Source organism: Ceratocystis lukuohia, assembly GCF_044167205.1.
Source record: "Ceratocystis lukuohia strain C4212 chromosome Unknown Supercontig7_pilon, whole genome shotgun sequence".
In the NCBI taxonomy this organism is placed as follows: Eukaryota; Fungi; Ascomycota; class Sordariomycetes; order Microascales; family Ceratocystidaceae; genus Ceratocystis; species Ceratocystis lukuohia.
The window spans coordinates 67,191-86,667 of record NW_027263526.1 but is presented as its reverse complement, the minus strand read 5'-3'; the positions used below and the strand labels follow the sequence as shown (position 1 = coordinate 86,667).

The window sequence follows — 19,477 nt, the reverse complement described above, 5'->3', positions numbered from 1 at the left end:
GTCTAGCTGGATTGGCAGTGCCGACTGTTATTTCTAGATTTTCATTCCGATATGCGGCTAGATCGCAGGGTATCTGTTTGAATCCCAAGTGCAGAAGGCATTGTCTCATGACCTTTTGCCATTCATGACCACTCTGCTTAAGCCCATATAGCGTTTGTTTGAGTTTTATGACCATCCCTGTTTCGTAGCCGAGGTGATCAGCGATGTGTGGATTCCGTTTGAAGTACTCTTCCAGTTGCCTTCCCTTGGTACAGAGACACAGACATTTTCTTGGATGATCCCATGCAGATATGCCGCTGTAATATCGAATTGCCTAAGGACTCGACCTTTCATGATAGCAGTTCCCACAATAATCCTCTAGGAATCTGAGTGGGAGGTTGATGCAAATGTATCGCTGTAGTTAAAGCCTCCGTGTTGCATATCGCCTCTCGCCACAAGGCGTGATTTGTATCGGCCATCTCTTTTGATGCGTAATACCCATCTCAACCTGATGGGTTTCTTGTCAAGCGGCTTACTGGTGAATTCGAAAACATGATATGACAACATTGTTTCGATTTCCTTGTCTATGGTGTCATGACATTTGCTGCTCATTGCGAAAGCTTGCTTAGGTGTTGAAGGCTCTGAAAAGCGTGTCCTTGATTGGGTTGGCTCCGTGTCCATCGGCGTTCTGCGTTTGATATGCGTCTTCCTTATTGCTAAAGTCGTGGTTTTCTGGGGCATCCGAGTAAATGATGATTTTGTGCCCGGTGTTAGCATTGGAGAGGTTTGCCCGGATGTCCTTTCGGGTAGGCCGCAGTGTGCCCAAAGGGGGTGAAACGAGTGTCGGTTCTGCATAAGGAGTTTTCTCAACGACTCGTACATGAGGAGTCCGGAAGGTTTTCCCATTGTCCTTGACGTACACAATGTAGTTATGTGAGCCCCCATGGCTAACCAAGACGCCCTCTATTGCCCGAGGGGATGATCCCTGTCTAGTTATACTAGTGTCTCTATTGAAAACATGCAAACTTTCGGAGACATCTTTCCATGGACTAAACCGGGAATAAGGAGGGCCAGGAACTTGGCAAATGTATCATTACATAATGTTGGCGGGCCATAGCCTAACAGGTCGTCTTGTATTCCGAATATAGGTAGCTTGAACCTACAACGCAGGCTTGAATAAAGGTCAGATAACGGTTCTAGTACGTAATCCGACTTCCATAAACATTGTGTTATTCCCAGAAACTTGAGGCAAGGAAGCCATTACAAGCCCTTACACAGACCTCTATGTGCTCTATCGTCAGATGCTTGATAGACCTCTTGTGATGTAGAACTAGCGATGTGGTTGAGATACTCATTTTACTTGCGCCTAGGAGTCTTTTCAGACATGTATATAATATCTCTCCTCCCTCCATGATAGACAGTCTCATTGCTAGTCTCAAGCTCTCTACATCAGTTCTATACCTCTACAACATTGCCACTACCTACAGTTTTTCAAAACTTTGTTTTTACGTTATACTTTTCTTTGATCTTCTCACCTTCAGAAGCCTCTCAACCCTGTTTCTATCAATAAACAAATCAACAAAATGCAATCCTGGACTGTTACCTTTCTCCTTGCCCTTGCTGGCACTGCTATTGCACTGCCTGCTGTCGACGTAGCCAGCACCAATGACAACATTGCTGCCAGAGAGTTGAAGAATTGCGCCATTGTTGAGGGAAACTGCATTTGCATGGGCTCTGATGGCATTGTACGTGCTGTGGACATGTCCATTTGCACAGGAGATGACGACTAGGCTGATAGGACTTGGTTCCCAGCCAAGAGGCCACTCATGGCTATGTTCTATAAATCAGCTCGATTATTTTATTTTTCACTATTTCAAGGCTTTTCGATATTCTTCTCAATATAACAATATCACCACACTAAAGAATGTATATGACTTGTAAAACTTGATCAACTTTCCCCTCAGTCTTCTTTGAGCTTCAACGTTAGTTACATGAATCCCGAAACAGAGGTCCTTGATGAAAAGTCTTTGTCTGGCTTTGTTTCCAAGTGCACTAGTCAGGAATACAGTTTCCACATGGCTACTGTACATGATGAATCACTCGGAAGAATGAAGATCAAGGCTGCCAACGTAGAAGGTGAATGATGGCAACATTCAAATGTCCTGTCAATATAAGCTAATGTACGTGTATAGCAAATGAAACAGAAATCTCAACCTTCTTTCTAGAAATCACAATAAAAACGCAACAAACAATTTAATCAACCTAAATTATTCACTATACCCTTTCCCAGATGCCTGAATGACTGCAATCCATTTCCAGTTTCCAGGCTGCACTAATTCTGGCTTCCCACACGTATTTGTGCCTGTGATGGCCTTTACACTACGAATAATGCCCATTACAAAGCCAGTCTCGTCAGCATTATAGACATCATCCGATCGGAAGCTATAATTTGCAATTGTGTTCACCACAAATGTGAGCCAACTGCGAACAATCGGAAGATTCTCATATTTGGCTCTCTCGTAGTCCTATTTAAGATTGAAGTGTGTCTCGAGATCTAGTTGCCGTTTGATAAAGTTAGAAGTCCAGTGCCCATCGGCGGGCAACGCGTCGCGGTCGGCGAGCAGTCAGTGGGCCACTGCTTCGACACCACGTAGTTGCGGGGGGAGTCTTGGCAGATCCAGGTCGATAATGAACCAGACGATGACTTGCTCCTCTAGATCGGAAAGCCTCCGTGAGTTGGTATTGCGCCGACATTGAATGCCATTATGTCAGCGACGAAGGGCATGAGAATCTACCAGACATAACCTTGCAGCAGCTCGGAGACTTAGCTCGGGGTTATTTTGGAGGGCGGGAAGAGCGAGAACAATATCAGCCTCATTACTTTCATCATGCCATGTCTTTTGGTGCACAAATAGTCGATTAGTTACAAAGAAGAGAGATTGTCGGGCTTTTAGTACAGTCGATTGTAATCCACATTAGCTACTCTACTCCCCTATAGACATTGTAGAAGCTGCTTGGCAAGTTCTGGTACTATGAACCATCCTGATGCATATTTTACATTGTTTCTCCTTCAGTAATGTTGAAGTTCCCCGACCACCACTCACTTCTTCACAACCCAGCCATTGCCTATATACCAATATCCTTCTAGTAAGCTTGTTTCCCCGTCCCTCCATTCATGTAAGCTATCACAGCTCTGCTGTGTAAGCCTAGTTCCTTATACTCTGCAGTTTGCCTCTGCAGCTGTTGAAAAACTGAGACTAGCATCTACAATCTCACATGGACAGTTTCTATCACAGGAGTTGAGCCCAAGGCCTTACAATCCCAAAGACTCGTGCAGCTCTAGGCAATGGGGATGTAGTTGGCTCCGACCGGATATGCGGTGCTTATCTGCTCTTGGCCTACAACTCTTTTCCCGAGGTGAATGCGTGTCTTTCGTGTTACTAATCAGCGGTCTTACATAGTGTGTATAAACCTCCGGCCACACATTGAGGAGCTATTTTTTGTAACTTTTTCCCGTCTCGGGGCCGCATTCATCCGGGTGCGATCTAGATTCTTCTTTTTCATGTAGCTTAACTCCTGCTATACTTGGATAGGTACTAAAGGAGAAGTGACTTCTAAAGTGATAAAATCTGAATTCAGTAGATTGTTCCGACACCAACTCTAGTATCTCCAACAAGGGGGTTTCTGCCACTTTTCTCTGCTTTCCCTTGGGCACTCTTCATGCCCTTAGCCATCAGTACAGCCTATAACAAAGAAAGCGGAAGTTTCAAAACCTGAATATTTTGCGTGAAAAGAACGAGGATAATTTAGAATTTCCAGAAGTCCTCTGTGGAGGAGAACAAAGCGCAGTAATCAAGTATTATGGCATTATCAAGCCTGCTTGAACATTGGTAATGAGTACATCTTCTGTGTAATAGTGTACTCTGGGGAATTAGAGCCGCTATCACATGTTTGTCATAGGCATATTATGTGAGCAGGCTCGGGAATGGCGAACAATTGTACATTAAAGAGACGATGAGAGGAGGGAATTGAAACAGGCGTAAGCTGTTCCAAGGCAAGGGCGAGTCTTGCAATATGAGAGACTATTGGACATGTCGATAAGAGTGAGTTCCATCCACCCTACACCACAGATACAGCCCCTGTACCAGATTGCATGCATGGTGGGTTTTTGATGCTAGGGCTCTCTTCGAGGGACAATTGAATATCTCCAAGATATTTGCATGCGCTGTGCTCACCCTAAAAAGAAGAAACCGCCTAGTAAAACAATGTGAAGGATTTCCATTAGGGTACATGATAAGCATGTGCACCAAACAAGTATGCGCACCAAAGAATCAACACTCAAGACAGAAAATGGCATAAAAACAGAACAAAGCATCTAAACAATTGAAACTAAGTACTATGCTCTTCTGCAGACATTGTAGAAACTATCCGACATGTTCTTGCACTATGACCAGTTCTGCCACACGTCCTACAGTGCCTTTCATTCACTAGCCCTGACCTTCCTCGACCACCACTTCTCGATAATTCCCCCTCTATCTGTGTGTTAATGTCCCTTTGATCAATTGCCTGCATCATCTACAGTCATTATTCCTATATTCTGTAGCCGCCTTCTTTTTGCTCTGCGCCGTTTGCTAAGGGTCTCGTTTGACTGTCGGAGCGTCTGGTTCTCAGACTTCAATAATGTCCTTTGATGCATCATTGCCTTTGTTCCCTTGGAAAATGACTTGAGCGCCTCCAGAATGGATGCTGGAGAGCTACTTTGATGCTGCCTGATTCGTCTTCCGAGGTATTCAGATTGAGAAGTGGCCTCAAGTACTGTCTTTGGTGTCTTGGGAACCCATGGGTCGGAGAGTCAGTCTTGAAAACGTGGGTTATCGAACACCTGATCAGATGCTCAATTTCTTGACCATATGCCTTCTTGAGAGGTCCAAAGCAGCCAATGTCAAAAGGCTGGAGTATATGAGATGAATGAGATGACAGGCAAAGTGTGATGATGTTGTTGTCCTTGCAGTGTGTCTAAAACTCAACTGAGTGGTGGCTTTCATGACCATCGAAGATCAGAAGGCGATAGCGACCACTAGATCGTGCCTTTGTATGCCGATCAAAGTGCTTAAGCCACTCAAGACCTGTCTCATTATCGGTCTAACCATTGTGGGTTGTCGCGATAGCCAAATCCCCTGGAAGGTTGCTTTCTTGGTACCAGCCGGCAAGGTGATATTGGCCCGCAACCACGATGAATGGTGCGGCTGCCCAGCCTTTAGCATTAATCGCCGGGATAGCCGTGGCCCATTCCCGGTTTCCAGGCTGCAATGATTTAGCCTTTCCACGCCTTTCTGCACCTGTGACGACAATTCCACTTGCAATGACGCCTATCATAAAGCCAGTCTCATCAAGGTTGTAGACATCAGTGAGGCTGATACTGTATTTTGCAATTTTGTCCTCCACAAGCGTGAACCAACTGCGAATAGTAGCTAGATCTTCGCATTTGGTCCTCTTGTAGTTGTATCTACGATTAAAATGTGCCTTGAGGTCTGGCTGTCGCTTGACAAAGTTGGAAGCCCAGCGCTTGCCAACGCATGACGCATCGCGGTTGGCGAACAGTCAGTTGGCTATTTCCTCAACACTACATAATTGTGGGGGAAACCCTCGTGAATTCAAGTCAAGAATGAACTTGACAATGACCTGCTCTTCTAGATCGGATAGTCTGCGTGAGTTGGGGATGGTATTGCGTCGACATTGAATTCCATTCTGTCGGCGACGAAGGGCATGATAATCCACCTGGTATAATCTTGCGGCAGGTCGGAGACCTAATTCCGGATTAGTTTGAAGGGCCTGAAGAGCGAGAACAATAATAGCCTCATTCTTTGGTTGTGCCATGTTTTCTGGTGCACAAATAGCCGATTAGATGTGCAAATGAGAGATTGGAAGACTTTTGGTGCATTCGCTTGTCATTGATGTTATGTACTTCTGCATTTGTCTGCATCTGTGCAATAGCTCTAGTAATGCGAGGTATTCATAGAATATTGAGCAGTTTATGTGAGATAATGTCCTATTTCAATAACATGAATCTCTTATACTGAGCTTACTTCGCTTGTTTCCCATGCCTTCTCCAAGGTCGTTTGTTCAGTCTATACACTGAAGTGATGTGCTTATAGATCAGTTGAGATCTGCTCTTCAATCAATAATTAGATAGAAAAAGAACAATCCTAAATCACAGATCCCTTCTTCTTCTCATTCTAGGACATTCAGTACATGCTACTAATTTGTACTATTAAAGTCTAGCCCATGACTAGTCAACTCGCAGATGTGAAAAAGAAAGCATATGAAATAGGAAGGTTTACTTGAGCTTTAGACTCATGGTATTCGTTCTACAGCTCAATACCATTGGGCCATGCACCCGAAGGTGTATTCTATCTGTAGAGGTAGCTTAGCGATAGGGTGAAGGAGGCAAGCTAATGGACAAAAGTCTGTAATATCAGGGCCCTGTGCAGATATATAGTATAAACGACAACATGAGAGGGCACCTAACTAATTAGGTCCAATTTCTGTATTCCCTCACAGACAAACACCCGCCTCGCCAAGGATGTCAGCAAATTTCTTCACAATAGACGACCTGCTGTATATTCTGCAATGCCTTACCTTCGGTTGTGCCGGCCCTCCATGACCACCCCTCGATAAGGCGCTCGAGCTGGCGGTTGTGCAATAACCTCCGATACGGCATTTTCCAGGCCTAGGGAAGGAAATGGTCATAGTCCCTTTAGAATTGACCTTGATGTTTCTTGTCATCACAGCACCCAATTAGGTAGAAGGAAAGCGGTCTTGGAAAAGAGGGTTATTGGGGGGCTAGAGCGCGTCTTTTGAAGCAGCCCAAAGCGCCTAATGTGAAAAGGCCATGTAATGGCCGAGACAAATAGAGTGACATAGGCAGCTTGATGAGTCCTTTCTTTTCTGCACCTCAAAGTCAGCTTGGTAGCAACTGGTTTTCACACTAATCAGGTAGTTGTTGGCAGACGATTAAGGCTAATTAACTAGCTCTTTGCCGTGGTGAGCTTGATTCATAGTGTAGCCTTTCCAAGCCATCATAGTAGCCCAATCCTCAAGCTAAGAGGGTTACTTTCTTTGCGCTAACTAGTGAGGCGATACTTGCCAGAGCATGATTAAGCCGACGTGCAGGTAATGATACGTGACTGCAAGCCTAGACATAAATCCCTCGTAGTCGAAGTCCTCGGGAGAGACGGAGGGAAGTAATGAATATAAGAAATTTCATGACAATATTAGCCTACGGTTACAATTAACGATGCAATTGTCCAGCCCCAAGTTTTAATCGCTGCAATGATTATACCTCACTCACCCAACGGACTTTGCATTTCCAAATCGTTCTACCCTGATACCCTCTGCTTGGAATCAAGCCGGTTGAATCTAATATTGCCGAAGTTGTATTTCATTCATCAGCTAAGGTGATTCCATGTTTCATGGTTACATTATCTACAAGCCTGGGCCAGTCAATCCTTCACACATAGCTCTGTCAACACTCTATCCAAGTCTGAAACGGATGAATCGGACTTCCGGTGCTACCTGACAAACGCTAGGCCGAGCGCTTACAAATACATGATGATGCATCATGGCCGCCAAGCAAACAGCCACTACAAGCTCGACAAGGGGGAAGTCGCTACCAGCCCAGATGAAGGATCAACTTAGTAGTCACCGACGCACGGCTGCATGAGCTAGGAACTAGGTGACTCTTGGCAAAGCATTACAAGGCGTGTGGCGTATAATGCTGCCAAGGGGTAGTGTATAGCAGCATCCATTCCGGAGGGTTTATCACAACATTGATCATAGAGGACACTAGGTAAAACTGTATAACCTTGTAGAGAGGTGTATGTGTAATTCATTGTTCTCTTGTAGAGCATAAAGGGCTAAAGGGTGAAAATGAATATTTTCTCTTTGCCTAACGGTAGAAAACTTAAGGACCGAGGAATTGCCAACCGAGGGCTGGGGAGTCAGTTTACTTGTATTCCCATCGATGTACGTACGTTCATGCATTTCCTTTAATATTCACGTTGTCTTGGCTGCCTGAGTAAGATTCGAGAAATGTTGTGGTTCTCGTTGCTGTCTTTTACGCTTATTTGCTGAGCTTCCATTGAAGAGATGTGAGATTTATCGTGGGCTGTCCACACACTGATATATCTACAAGGCACTAGTAGTCTGGAGAATCATAATTTTACCTCCTTTAGTAGCGACATGCAGGAAGCCCTGAGATGACTATACAGAGCATTCAACCCTTGTGACAGTATCACCTGCGTGTGTGAAAAGCCTTGGAAGGGTTTATTGATATTAAGGTCGGCTGCATTTACAGTCTTATTTATATTAGCATTTGTTGAGTGGCATTCCACATGCCCCACTTCTTCAAAAACCAAGACCCACACCTCTTGTGGCTGAACATCCATGAAAGGGTTGACACCCTATCACGAATCCCCATGAGCAAAACATAAAAGGCATGAAGTCTTGGGATGTAGTGTAGAAAGAATAAACTTTGATAAACCAACTAATTTACCAACCAGATCTATCCTACAATTTCTAGCTGCTGTTTCTACTTGTAAAGAATCCCTGAGATTTGGAGGGCTGTTAGCGCACAAACTTCACCGCCTTTGTGGCGCTTGTACCTGTAAGTTGAAGCCAATGAGAGTGCGCAAAATCTGATGCCCACATAAGCTTGATGCCCACGTAGTAATTGCCTAGACGATAAGGTAGATTGTTTCTATTACTCTGTTGTATAATAAAGCCAATATGTGCACACTACCTTGGTGCCCACACCAACATATCTGATGACAACACAGTATGGCTCTTGAAATGTATGCATCATTTGCAATTTTCTTTTGCTATTTTATCATAAGAAAATTATGGCCAACTGTGTCAGTGACCCAAGTCAGGATTACTAGGATTGCTGACCCTGATCCAGTTCGCCCAAACGTTAAGGCTAGCATCAGACATGAGGGGGTAGTGATGGATATCTAAATCGGTTGAGATCCGCTCTTCAGACAAGAAATAGATCAAGATAGAAGAACTTCAATAATTACTTATTCCTTCTTCTCCTCCCACGACATTCAGTACGTCCTCCTACTATCTACTGTTAAATTGTATCTGGTTACATGTTCTGTGTATCATAATGAAAAACCTCCCGCTCTAGATAATGTTCTCTATAAAATCAGCACAAAACACTCGAGCGATTGAAAGTAATTGCCATTCTCTTGTTTAGATATCACCAAAACAGCTTGGCATGTTCTTGAGTTATGGCCAGCGGTACGGGATACCCCACGGCGCCTTCTCGCCGCCCAAGGGCTAGGCAAACTTGCCTCCCCAACAAGCGTTGAGGTCCATAGTTGCATACCAAGCTTCGATATGACATTTGCTAGGTCTAATAGAAGAAGCTTGGCGCCCCCCCCCCCCCCCCCCTTAGTATTGCTTTTTGTCATAGTGGCCTAGTGGGCGGCGTAATAAGTCGGAAAAAATACGGTCTTTGAAGCGCGGGTAATAGAACATCTGATTAGTTGATTAATCTCTCCACCGCAGGTTCGCTTGAGCGGACCAAAGAACCCGGTATCAAGAGGCTGGAGTAGGTCAGACAAATGAGGCGGCATACACAGCGTGGTTATGTGGTTGTCTTCACAATATTTCTCAAAGTCGACCGAGTGGTAACTGTCATGCTCATCAAGGATCAGAAGGCGATAGCGACTAGTTGATCAGTCCATAGTGTGTTGATCAAAGTGCCCAAGCCACTCCAGATCTGTGCCATTGTGAGTTGTCGCAATAGCCCAATTGTCCAGGAGATTGCTTTCTTAGTACCAGTTAGCCAGATGATATTGGCCTACAACCATGATGAATGACGCAGCCGCCCAGCCTTCCCCATTCATCGCCCAGATGACTGTGACGCATTCTCAGCTTTCTGGCTGAACTGATCCTGCCTTTATACGTATTTCTACACCCGTGACAACCATTCTGCCTGCAACAATGCCGATAACAAAGCCGGCCTCGCCAATGTTGCAGACTTCAGCTAGGTTGATACAATACTTCGAAAGTGTGTTCTTGAAGAGTCTGAGCTAATGACGACTAATGACTGGCTCTTCGCATTTGGTCTTCTGACAGTCATATGTGCAGTCAAGATGAGTCTTGAGGTTAGATTCTCACTTGACAAAGTTAGAAGCCCAAAGTTTGCTGACAGAAGACGTGTTCCGGCCGCCGAGCAGTCAGTTGACCATTTCTCCCACACCACGAAGTCCGGGAAGGGGCGAGACCCTTAAGAGTCCATGTCAATGTCATATTCGACAACAATCTGTTTCTCTGGATCGGATAGTTTGTGCAAACTAAGGGCAATATCGCATTGGGAAGAATCATCATGATATCTACCATAGAAGTTACTAGCTGGGACTTGGTATCTTCTTGCAGTAGCACAGATGCGTAATCCTGGGTCGATTTGAATAGTCGGAAGAGCAATAATTATGCTTCTCTCTTTGTTTAACAATGGCATACTTGGTGGTTGGGAAATGGCAGATTAAAACAAAGCAAGGGGAACTGGGAAATCCTCTTCGACTTGATTATCATGTACGTTGGTCAAGTCTCCTTTCTGTAAAGCTGACTGAGGAGTCTTGGCAAGAGAATTACATTACAGTTGCTTCGTAGTAATTTGGTTGCTTACTCTCGCCCGACAGTTGCTCTATGAATAGGAAAGGGAGGGAAGAAGGCAAACAGACAAAGTAAGTCCAAGCAGAAGCAACTATGGGCACTTCTCTAAAAGAGACTATCCTCTGGTGATGTGTTAATCTGACATGCTCTCCAAGTAGGATCCTGCTTCACTGCCATGTACTTTGAAGAACTATCTTCTCTAACAATATGATAGCAGATAAGAGGCAATGAACAAGATGGAATCAAACAATGCATTTCAGACTTCCCCTGAGATGCTATACATGACAGTTGTATTTTGAAGTCTACATCAGCACTACAAGAGTTGATCTTTGATCTTGTATAACCCAGGCTATAGCTCACCAAGTAAACATGGGTGAAATACAGTAACGGGTAAAAACGCATATCTAACGATAAAGGCTCTTGATATTAGGGTGATGGCTCTGAAGCTGAATAATCCTGAGCTGAGAAAGACCAACTCTTTTTTGATGATTGACTCTTCAGGCGAGTGCAATTAACTTAATGCAACTCTCTTGACTCAATTTTTAAGCCCCCAAAAGTCTAAATGGGCTATGCCAAGCCATTGGTATCTGAAGTTTGAAGAAAACTTGGGTGCCGCAGATTAAAGGAGTTAGATATAAATTGGAACTGATTAAATCAAATCCTTGTGGTGCGTTAGACTTCACGTCAGTGATCTTAACAGTAAATATTAGGAGGACGTACTGAATGTCCTATGAAGAAGAAGAAGGAGAAAGAGTGATTGTTCATTTTCTATCTAAGTCTAGCCCGAGGAGCGGATCTCAGCCGGCTTATATATCCACCACTATCTGATACTAACCCTAACGTTTGGGCGAACTGGGTCAGGGTCAGCAATCTTGGTAACCCTGACTTAGGTTACTGACAGATCTAGATGACTTGAATATATAAAAGAGAGGTTTGATTAGTACGTGATCAAGATCTGAGTGCTGAGATGCCTTGGCATCAGCTATACAGGGAACTAAGCATTGGATAAGTTGCTAGTATATCAACAGATTCACATGTAACTACCTACTGGAAGTGCCTCTAAGCGATGAATGTAGAAGTATTGAGTGTACTGATCCAAGTTGATTCCCTATTTCAGTTGCTTTATACAGAGGATGGGATTATGGAGTTCCCATAGAATTGAATGAGGTCTACCTAGCTGATCAGGCTCGACGGGTTGATATACCCAGGTGCTGCTTGCACTCTAGTAAGATGGGTTCTTGGCTTCATTCTTGATCTTCCAGGACATGTAGCCTTTTACAGAAACATTAGTTATTTTAGACCCAACCAGAATAAATAGCATTGACGAGGGTTCTGATAATAAATATGTGCATTTCAGCTCAGCTCACGGTCCTTTTTAATCAACGCATGCTCTTCACATAGAATTGCACAATGTTTTTTTCAATATAACGCCTTCACTACACCGAAGAGAGTATTTGACATGTGCAATCATCTTGGTTTAGAGATTTACAACGAATGAAGCAGCCTCTTTCCTTCGTTTCTTCAGTTTATCGGGCTCAAATTTACAAGTATGACATGTCATTTAGACATGATAGGTGAGCTAGAAAACAAATATTACCAAGGCTGTATCTCAGTTGATTATTTGCTTTCCTGGGTGGGTAGATTTCCTAAGATAAGAAGACTAGAAAAGAGTATTAGGTGGAAACTAGATATTCCAGGGCCAAGGTTTTGCAAGACTTTAGGTCAAGGAGAGGTTTTGGAAACAGAAACTGGTGTAGGGATGAAGACTAAGAGAAGACGGAATGCTATATACCGCACACATGAAAGAGACCTTATATACACATCTGGAACGTCCATAGGCTGAAGGAAAACTGTCATCTACCTTTCTGTCACTACTCCTACCTACAACACATCACGAGTGCCATACAGAGTATTACAGGGGAGAACACATTTAGGTCTATGTAGTATCCTTTGATGGCCTGACTGCTATTCGTTTCCAGCTCCATTGCAATTCTCATCGATAAAATTGATTACGTTTCATTATAGGTATCTGATATTTGCTCAAACTTCACCTGTAAGCCAGAGCCACCTAGAGCCACACTCAGGACAAGAACCCACTGACACTTCGTGCTGATACGCTCTCTCAAGTGCCTGTCCTTCCCAATCCTATATTGCTCCACACCAGTAGAGCCCTACCAGGCTTCTTACGCCCGACAACCATAACGGGGTTGTCCCTCTATTCTGGCCATGTCAGTCCGGGCTCGAAAATCCAGTCAGAGATAGATTAGGAAGAGAATAAATACAGACACACACTCTCTCTCTATTTTGGCCAGGCGAGCCCTAACTAAAGCCAATGACATTACTTAAGTCAAAATAACAGACTTTACAGATGCACACAACAAGCACCAAGTATAAATATCATATCCTCTCAAGAAGAAGATTGACACTCTATACCTGATAGAAACCTTCATATAGATCCTCACCAGAAAACGAACTGGGGGGTTTCAACTTCATAGGGAGACTTCATGATCATAGTCGTTTGCAAGGTAATGAGCACAGTACCAAGCAGGTGTTTGCCCACAAAATGGCCAATATGCTATACATGGCTCGCTCTTAGGCTGGCAGTAGTCAGTAACCTTTCAGTCCTGTGCATTCATAGGCTCTGGAATTATACCTATCCTGTTAGCCCGGACCTGCAATATCTCTAGAACTACCCCACCATCGCATGGATCATAGCTCCTGTACTAGGTAGAAAATTCAGGTAAATTTATTAGTTTCTTGCGGGGACGGATGGGATAAAGGACAGGACTACTTTCGCCAAGTATTCATCCGAGACTCCTACTGCCCAGCTGCCCAAGGACTGCCCCCTAGACTGCAGGATAATTATCTAATGCAGATTAATACAGGCCAAATTGCCATCACAGCCTCAGAGAAGACTTGCTTTACATAGCCAAGGATGTAGTCTCTCCTTGGGCCAGTAATTTGAGCCAGTGTCTACTATATTGTTGCCTAGTTGAGCTTAGCGAAGCGCTTTTTGACCATCGTGACGGAGCTGCTCGTATCGAACGTATAACGAAGTGTCATTTTCGCAACCTTTATTCAGTCCAGGCGCTTAGGCAGGGATCATTCAAACCAGTCGAAATCCGCATTTCAATTAACAATTAGTAGGGAAGACGGAACTTCAAAGGACATTCGGCACCTCCTCGCAACTTGTACTATAAGCCTTTGTGATCTTGCGCCATGGCCAGATACATGATGGTGCTCAAAAGTGCAGATGTTCTAGACACACATATTGGTGGTAAGCCTCCGAGCCTTCTACTATTTTATTCATTTTGGCTTGCAAACTCCCTGATCTCATTCCTCGGGGTAATGGGTTGAAAGATTCCCGTCCAGCATAAACGTCAGGGGTACCGTGTTGCTTTGCCTTGGAGTTAGGGTCACAGGCTGAGGTGAAGAGCACTATGCCGCAAGTCTTCGTAGCCCTCAAAACTGTTTGGCTCTTATTTACAGACGCTCTTTCCGGGTCACAGAACATTCATTTGAAGCCTACAGCAGAAATAGATGGGATTGTCGGTTTTCGAATGCCGATTCGAGGCTTTGAAAGTAACCTTGGCCTCCCTGCTCGTAGTCGTGTCTTGGATAGAAACAACCTTGGTAAAGAAACAGTGCTTTGGCCAACGGAATCTTCTATTACCGTAAGATTGGTGGTACCTAGGATCTGAGTATTGCAGGTGTTGGTGTTGGTTTTGTAGTTTGCATTGTCTTTACTATCATGATAATTACAAAGGGACAGTTCTCCCGACTAAACCGTGATACAACATTACGAAAACCGCTATTATTCTAGTGGAGGAGCCATGACCACTACCAGCCGTTCAAGTCTTGCTCACAAGCGAAGAGAAAAATTAGTAAAGCTGCTCGATAAATCCTGTATAATCTTGGGCGCTAACACCTAAGGGCAGGGATAGGGCCTGCATTCAGAAGCGGTATACAGCCTTTGCCGCGCCTCCGCTTGAAGTCCGACAACGGACAAGGCACCGAATGCCCTGAGGGGCGTGTTTCCTCAATGTTGGCAATAGGATTTCTTAAAGCGTTTGTTACACGCCCAATGATGGAATTCTGCCCCAAGCCCGGCTGCCTGGCTGGCAAGCTGGCTTAAATACTAGCGAAGATATCTTCCGCCAAGAAGGCTTAGCCGCATGTTGAGAGTGTGGTGCATACATTACACGCCATGTTGTATGTAGAGGCAATATGCATTGAATGTTTAGAAGTACTAAAATACTGATAGTCTAGACTCTTGGCACTACAGGAGCTAAAAGACCGAGTATCAATCCTATTCTTGGACAGCTGCTGTTTTGTGTTGTGTCTATTAGAGATGTCAGGCCATATACGTACCAGCTGCCCCCTTTTAGGCCACGCCTACATGATTGTTGTGTCGGAGGAGAGATATACAAGCCCATGATATAGAGTGCAAAGAGTAACACCACAAGACGTCTCACTCATTGGAACTAACTGTTATTTCTTTTCTTAGACAACTCGACAACTTTCTGACAAAACAACTCATCTTCCCATATGCCCCATGGTGTCGTTTTATCAATTGCACCAGCCTTGTATGGCCACAACTTCTCGGCCAGTGTTCGAGTCTGTACCTAGATAATAAACGTCGATAATGCATTTTCTAGGTCCCAAGGAAAAGACGACGCCCCTTTGGAACTGAGGCCGATGTTCCTGCATTCTAGTAGGTAGAGGCAATTCAGTTTCAGAAAAAAAAGACTATTGGGCACTAGATCAACGCCTGAATTTCATAGCAGCATGTCTTTTAAGGCATCACACACCACTTGATGTATTGCCAAAGCTGGATGTATCGGCTAGGGTAGCTCTATATCTCACAGCTGCACTCTATAACCTGGGCCAGCCGGCGAAGTCGGTCAATCTTCGCCCATTGCTTTCTTAAAAATGTCTTTTCCATTGAAATGATGTGATCTTGAGCCTTGCGTGCGGTTTCAAAGGTAGAGACCGAGTGTTTACTAAGAAGTAGTCCATCACAGTTGCCAAGCCGGAAGCTTTTTCCACCGTTGAGTCAAGGGGGAAATCCTCATTAATTTGGATAGATAATATGATGAGTAATGGCCTACATGTCTGTGCAAATTGTATGGTGTTATGGACATCATCTCTCAGGGAAGGTTTGTCATTACATAAGCAACGGAGGGGAATAAATAGGCGAGGCTTTATATACCCATGCTAACGGAGTGATATGTAGCGCGTAATTCTTTTGAAGAGTCCGAATCGTGAGGATGGTACTTTTCTCTTTGTTCAACTGTCATCAGCTCAGCGGTTGAGAGGTTAATAATAAAAAGAAAACAAAGATGCAGAGAGAATCGCCTTGCTTTTAACCCCCATACATGTCACTTATACATTAGGGTTATTTTCCTATACCTATATTTCTGTCAGCAGTCAAGTAAAATTTAAACAAAATTTGCTAGTTTTATTGCCTTTTACTTAACATCGGGCAAAACACTGATTGTGTTTTATTCAAAGAATCGATGCTATCCTGGGTTGTTCATGTATTGATGCATTGGCTAGAGGTTGGCTGCGTGAAGAGTTGTTATATTGGGGAAACCCTAATATAGTCAGACCCCCCTCCGGGCTGGATCTCACTTGTCTGTGGAAAAAGCCCTAACGGACTTGGAAGATTCACTGACTGAACTTTGATTTGGCTGCTCTTAGAGCCATTCCTGTTGGAATTCATGGCTAATAAAGCAAGGGGCAGAAGTTGGTGGGTTAGGAGGTTGAGCAGGGACAGGGGATGTGGCCCTATACACCTGATAATATGACCGTGACATCTTGCTATATGATAAAATTGGTCCTTGATTCTTTTTAAAACACCATGTTATTTCAACTAGCTATCCCTTATTCTCGCATTTCTATTCTCCAGTAAGCCAGGCCCTAATCAGTTTGCCCAAAGCTTATCCGGAACAATTGTGGAGGAGGTTCTCTTAACACTACAACATAATTGACAAGCGAGTCGGAAGGAAATCACCACCCTCCGTCCAGATGGGACTCTGTAGAAAGCCAAACAAAACATTCAGTCAACTGAACCTAATTGGGATACTTCTCTATGTATTCCAACGGCAGTTTGCTATATTCCTGAGTCATGGCCACCCTTACCAGATTGTCCACACTGCCGTTCCCTCGTCATCTCCGACCTTCCCCGACCGCTACCTTTCGATAATTCCGTCGCTACCTGCACATCAACGTCCTTCTGATTGATCTCACCCTCGACTACACCTCCAGCAATCTTCCCTCCATTCCACGGTCAGGTTCTTTTCACCCTACGATAGTTCCCAAGGGTCTCCTCAGACTGTTGAAGGTCCCGGACTGGGGCTCTAATAAGGTCATCTTCTGTCTTATCGCCTTTGTCCCTTTTGTCAATGACTCCAGGGCTTCAAGAACAGACATAGGTAAGTTGTTCTGATGCCGTTTGATTAGTGGCTCAATCTCTCAGCCATAGGGCTGTTTGAGCAGCCCAAAGGACCTTGGGGTAAGCACGACGGATCAGCTGCACCCACAGTGTGATGGTGTAGCTTCCCTCACATTACGCCTCCAAGTACCGAATGGTGGCTATTACGCTCCTTGAGAATCAGAAGTATATCGTGACTGGCTGGCCAGTGTTTGGGCTGCATCTGGGTTAATGTCGGCCCTTAAATCCTTTTAACCCAAGTTAATGTCGACGATTTGCGAATGTCCTAAAACCTAAACCTCTCGGTCTGTCTCTCTTCCGTTAGATCAATTAATCTTCTACCACTGTCTTGATTCCACTAAGAGGCTATTATCCTTCTTGCTAGTCAAGCTCTTAGAGGGGCATATTGTTACTCGGTTCAGTCTCGACCTGGATTCGCAAGGATTTCCTCCGTGACTACGTGGTGCTGAAGAGAAGGGGAGTCAAGTGCTTGCTCATCGCGACGCGTAATGAGGAATTCAAATTGTAGAGTCTTGAAAATACCAGCGCCTCCACCATTTCATTGTCTCATGAAGTTGAATGAAACTGAAATTCCGGTATAATGTGCAATGCTCCAGATACTAGCGCATAAACCATTTTGAGCCAGAGGTCTAAGAAAGGATCACGGCCCTACAAGAAAGCTCTGGAGTGCTTGTACATACAAAGCAACACGAAATTAAGACAAGAGAGGTAGAGTTCAGAGAAAGAGGAACAACCATGTAACTCACCGAAATAGATACACCACATTATATTGCTGGCAAGTCCAGTTAAGGGCTAATATCATAATATGGCTGTTAACGAGCATCGAAAAGATGAAGGCGCTAGTCCAAAAATGAAAAGGGGAGACAAGTGCCGGGAAGCCCGTCGAGGAGAATATACGAAGCACCGCCGACGGGTTCTCCCTCCCTCCTCATCCTGCAACAAAGCCTTGAAAATCCGTAAAACTAGAAAATGTCATATCCATGTGGGTACCTTTGATACTCTTTTCCCCTTTTCCTCCTCAATGTCGAGTCTGTCACTATCTCGGAGCACGTCGATACAACGTATCTACAGCAAGCCCATGACATCAGTTTCGTCATGTATCAATACTGAGTAAAAGGAAACTCATCACAGAGTATAGAAGACAGAGCACCATCAAAGATCGCCTGAAGTGGTTTCTTCTTTTCCTGCTTGACTGGTAATAAAGTCTCTAGTTTCAGTAAAACCAAATATCACTTGCCAGTCCTGTAACAGGATGCCTTTCTACCTAGGCTCTAGTTTTGGTTACATTTCAAAAAATAGGCCAAGCATTTTATATTGACGTGGTCAACAAGAGGCTCTAACACCGCCCAGTCCCCATCCATATAGGGCTGGACGCAAGTTACATAAGAAAGCAGAACATGAATAGAGCCTGAGTTTAGAGGCAAGAAGACCATGGGAAGCATTTGTTATCAATGTTTGGCCCGAGAACGCACAGATTATACAAGACCACTCATAATAAACAACAGACTAACATTTGCTCCGGAAATATAGTTGAAGGCCAAGGGCCAATAAAGACCAAGTATTTAGCGGGACTAGTTAACCACCTCAAATCCCCCTTAGGGCTACGGAGCGATCCTAGCTAAACATTCAGTGTGTGTCTGTGGCATTAAAAGGCTTTGAGCTTACCTCCAGGGATCAATGTACTGCTCAAGTATCACTGGACAAGCCTATATATCTGTAGACAATAGTCCTAAGTTTTCAGGAGACACAGGTAAACAGCAAAATGCAGAGAGTTGGGGTTAAGCAACAAGACCTTGGTAAGTTATGTTTTGTGAGGGAATACATTCAAAGGATTCTTGAATATGGTTGAGGGCTGGATTGTGAAGGGGTCCAGGACGTTCGACGAGACTGAAGTGAAGTTATTGTCAAATGTGCAGCAGGGTCATTCATGTACTAGAACCTGTAGAGCAGTTCCTAAGTTGTCTAACATCGTTTCTAGATCAAATTGAAAAGATATTTGGATATTCTATTGCAGAGATTGCAGGTTAGAGGTCTTGATGTTGATTTTTCTGAAACAGCTATCACACACAATAGCCATGCTAGAACGGTATTACTTGCTAGTAGACTCGAAAAAAAAGGCAGACACAAGGGGTTTTCTAAGATGATCTCAAATTTAGAATATATGTCACTGAAGTTGAAGCTTAGAAGGACAAAAGAGGAAGTTCACAAAGGTTCAAAAGCCATGTAAATTTGAGTGTGGTGATATTTTTGTATAGATGGAGATGTGGAAGAGATTTGGAATGGCAGAAGAAGAAGTACATGAGGTGATTTATGTGACCGGGTCATGAATGGCCTCTCGGCTAGAAAATAAGTCCCACCAGT

At 44.1% G+C, this 19,477-nt stretch overlaps 2 protein-coding genes across 2 annotated transcripts; one reads left to right on the top strand and one right to left on the bottom strand.

Annotated features, from left to right (window-relative positions):
* Positions 1-1,562: 1,562 nt before the first annotated feature.
* HOO65_070015 (uncharacterized protein) lies at positions 1,563-2,123 on the top strand (the record flags this gene model as incomplete). Its single annotated transcript, XM_071005182.1, has 2 exons — positions 1,563-1,724; positions 1,944-2,123. The coding sequence occupies 2 exons, from the start codon at positions 1,563-1,565 to the stop codon at positions 2,121-2,123; spliced, it is 342 nt and encodes a 113-aa protein (XP_070856733.1).
* A 2,998-nt stretch (positions 2,124-5,121) lies between these two features.
* Positions 5,122-5,856, bottom strand: HOO65_070014 (High-osmolarity-induced transcription protein 1; the record flags this gene model as incomplete). The annotated part of the gene is made up of 2 exons (XM_071005166.1): positions 5,122-5,437; positions 5,651-5,856. The coding sequence occupies 2 exons, from the start codon at positions 5,854-5,856 to the stop codon at positions 5,122-5,124; spliced, it is 522 nt and encodes a 173-aa protein (XP_070856732.1).
* Between the last annotated feature and the right edge of the window lie 13,621 nt (positions 5,857-19,477).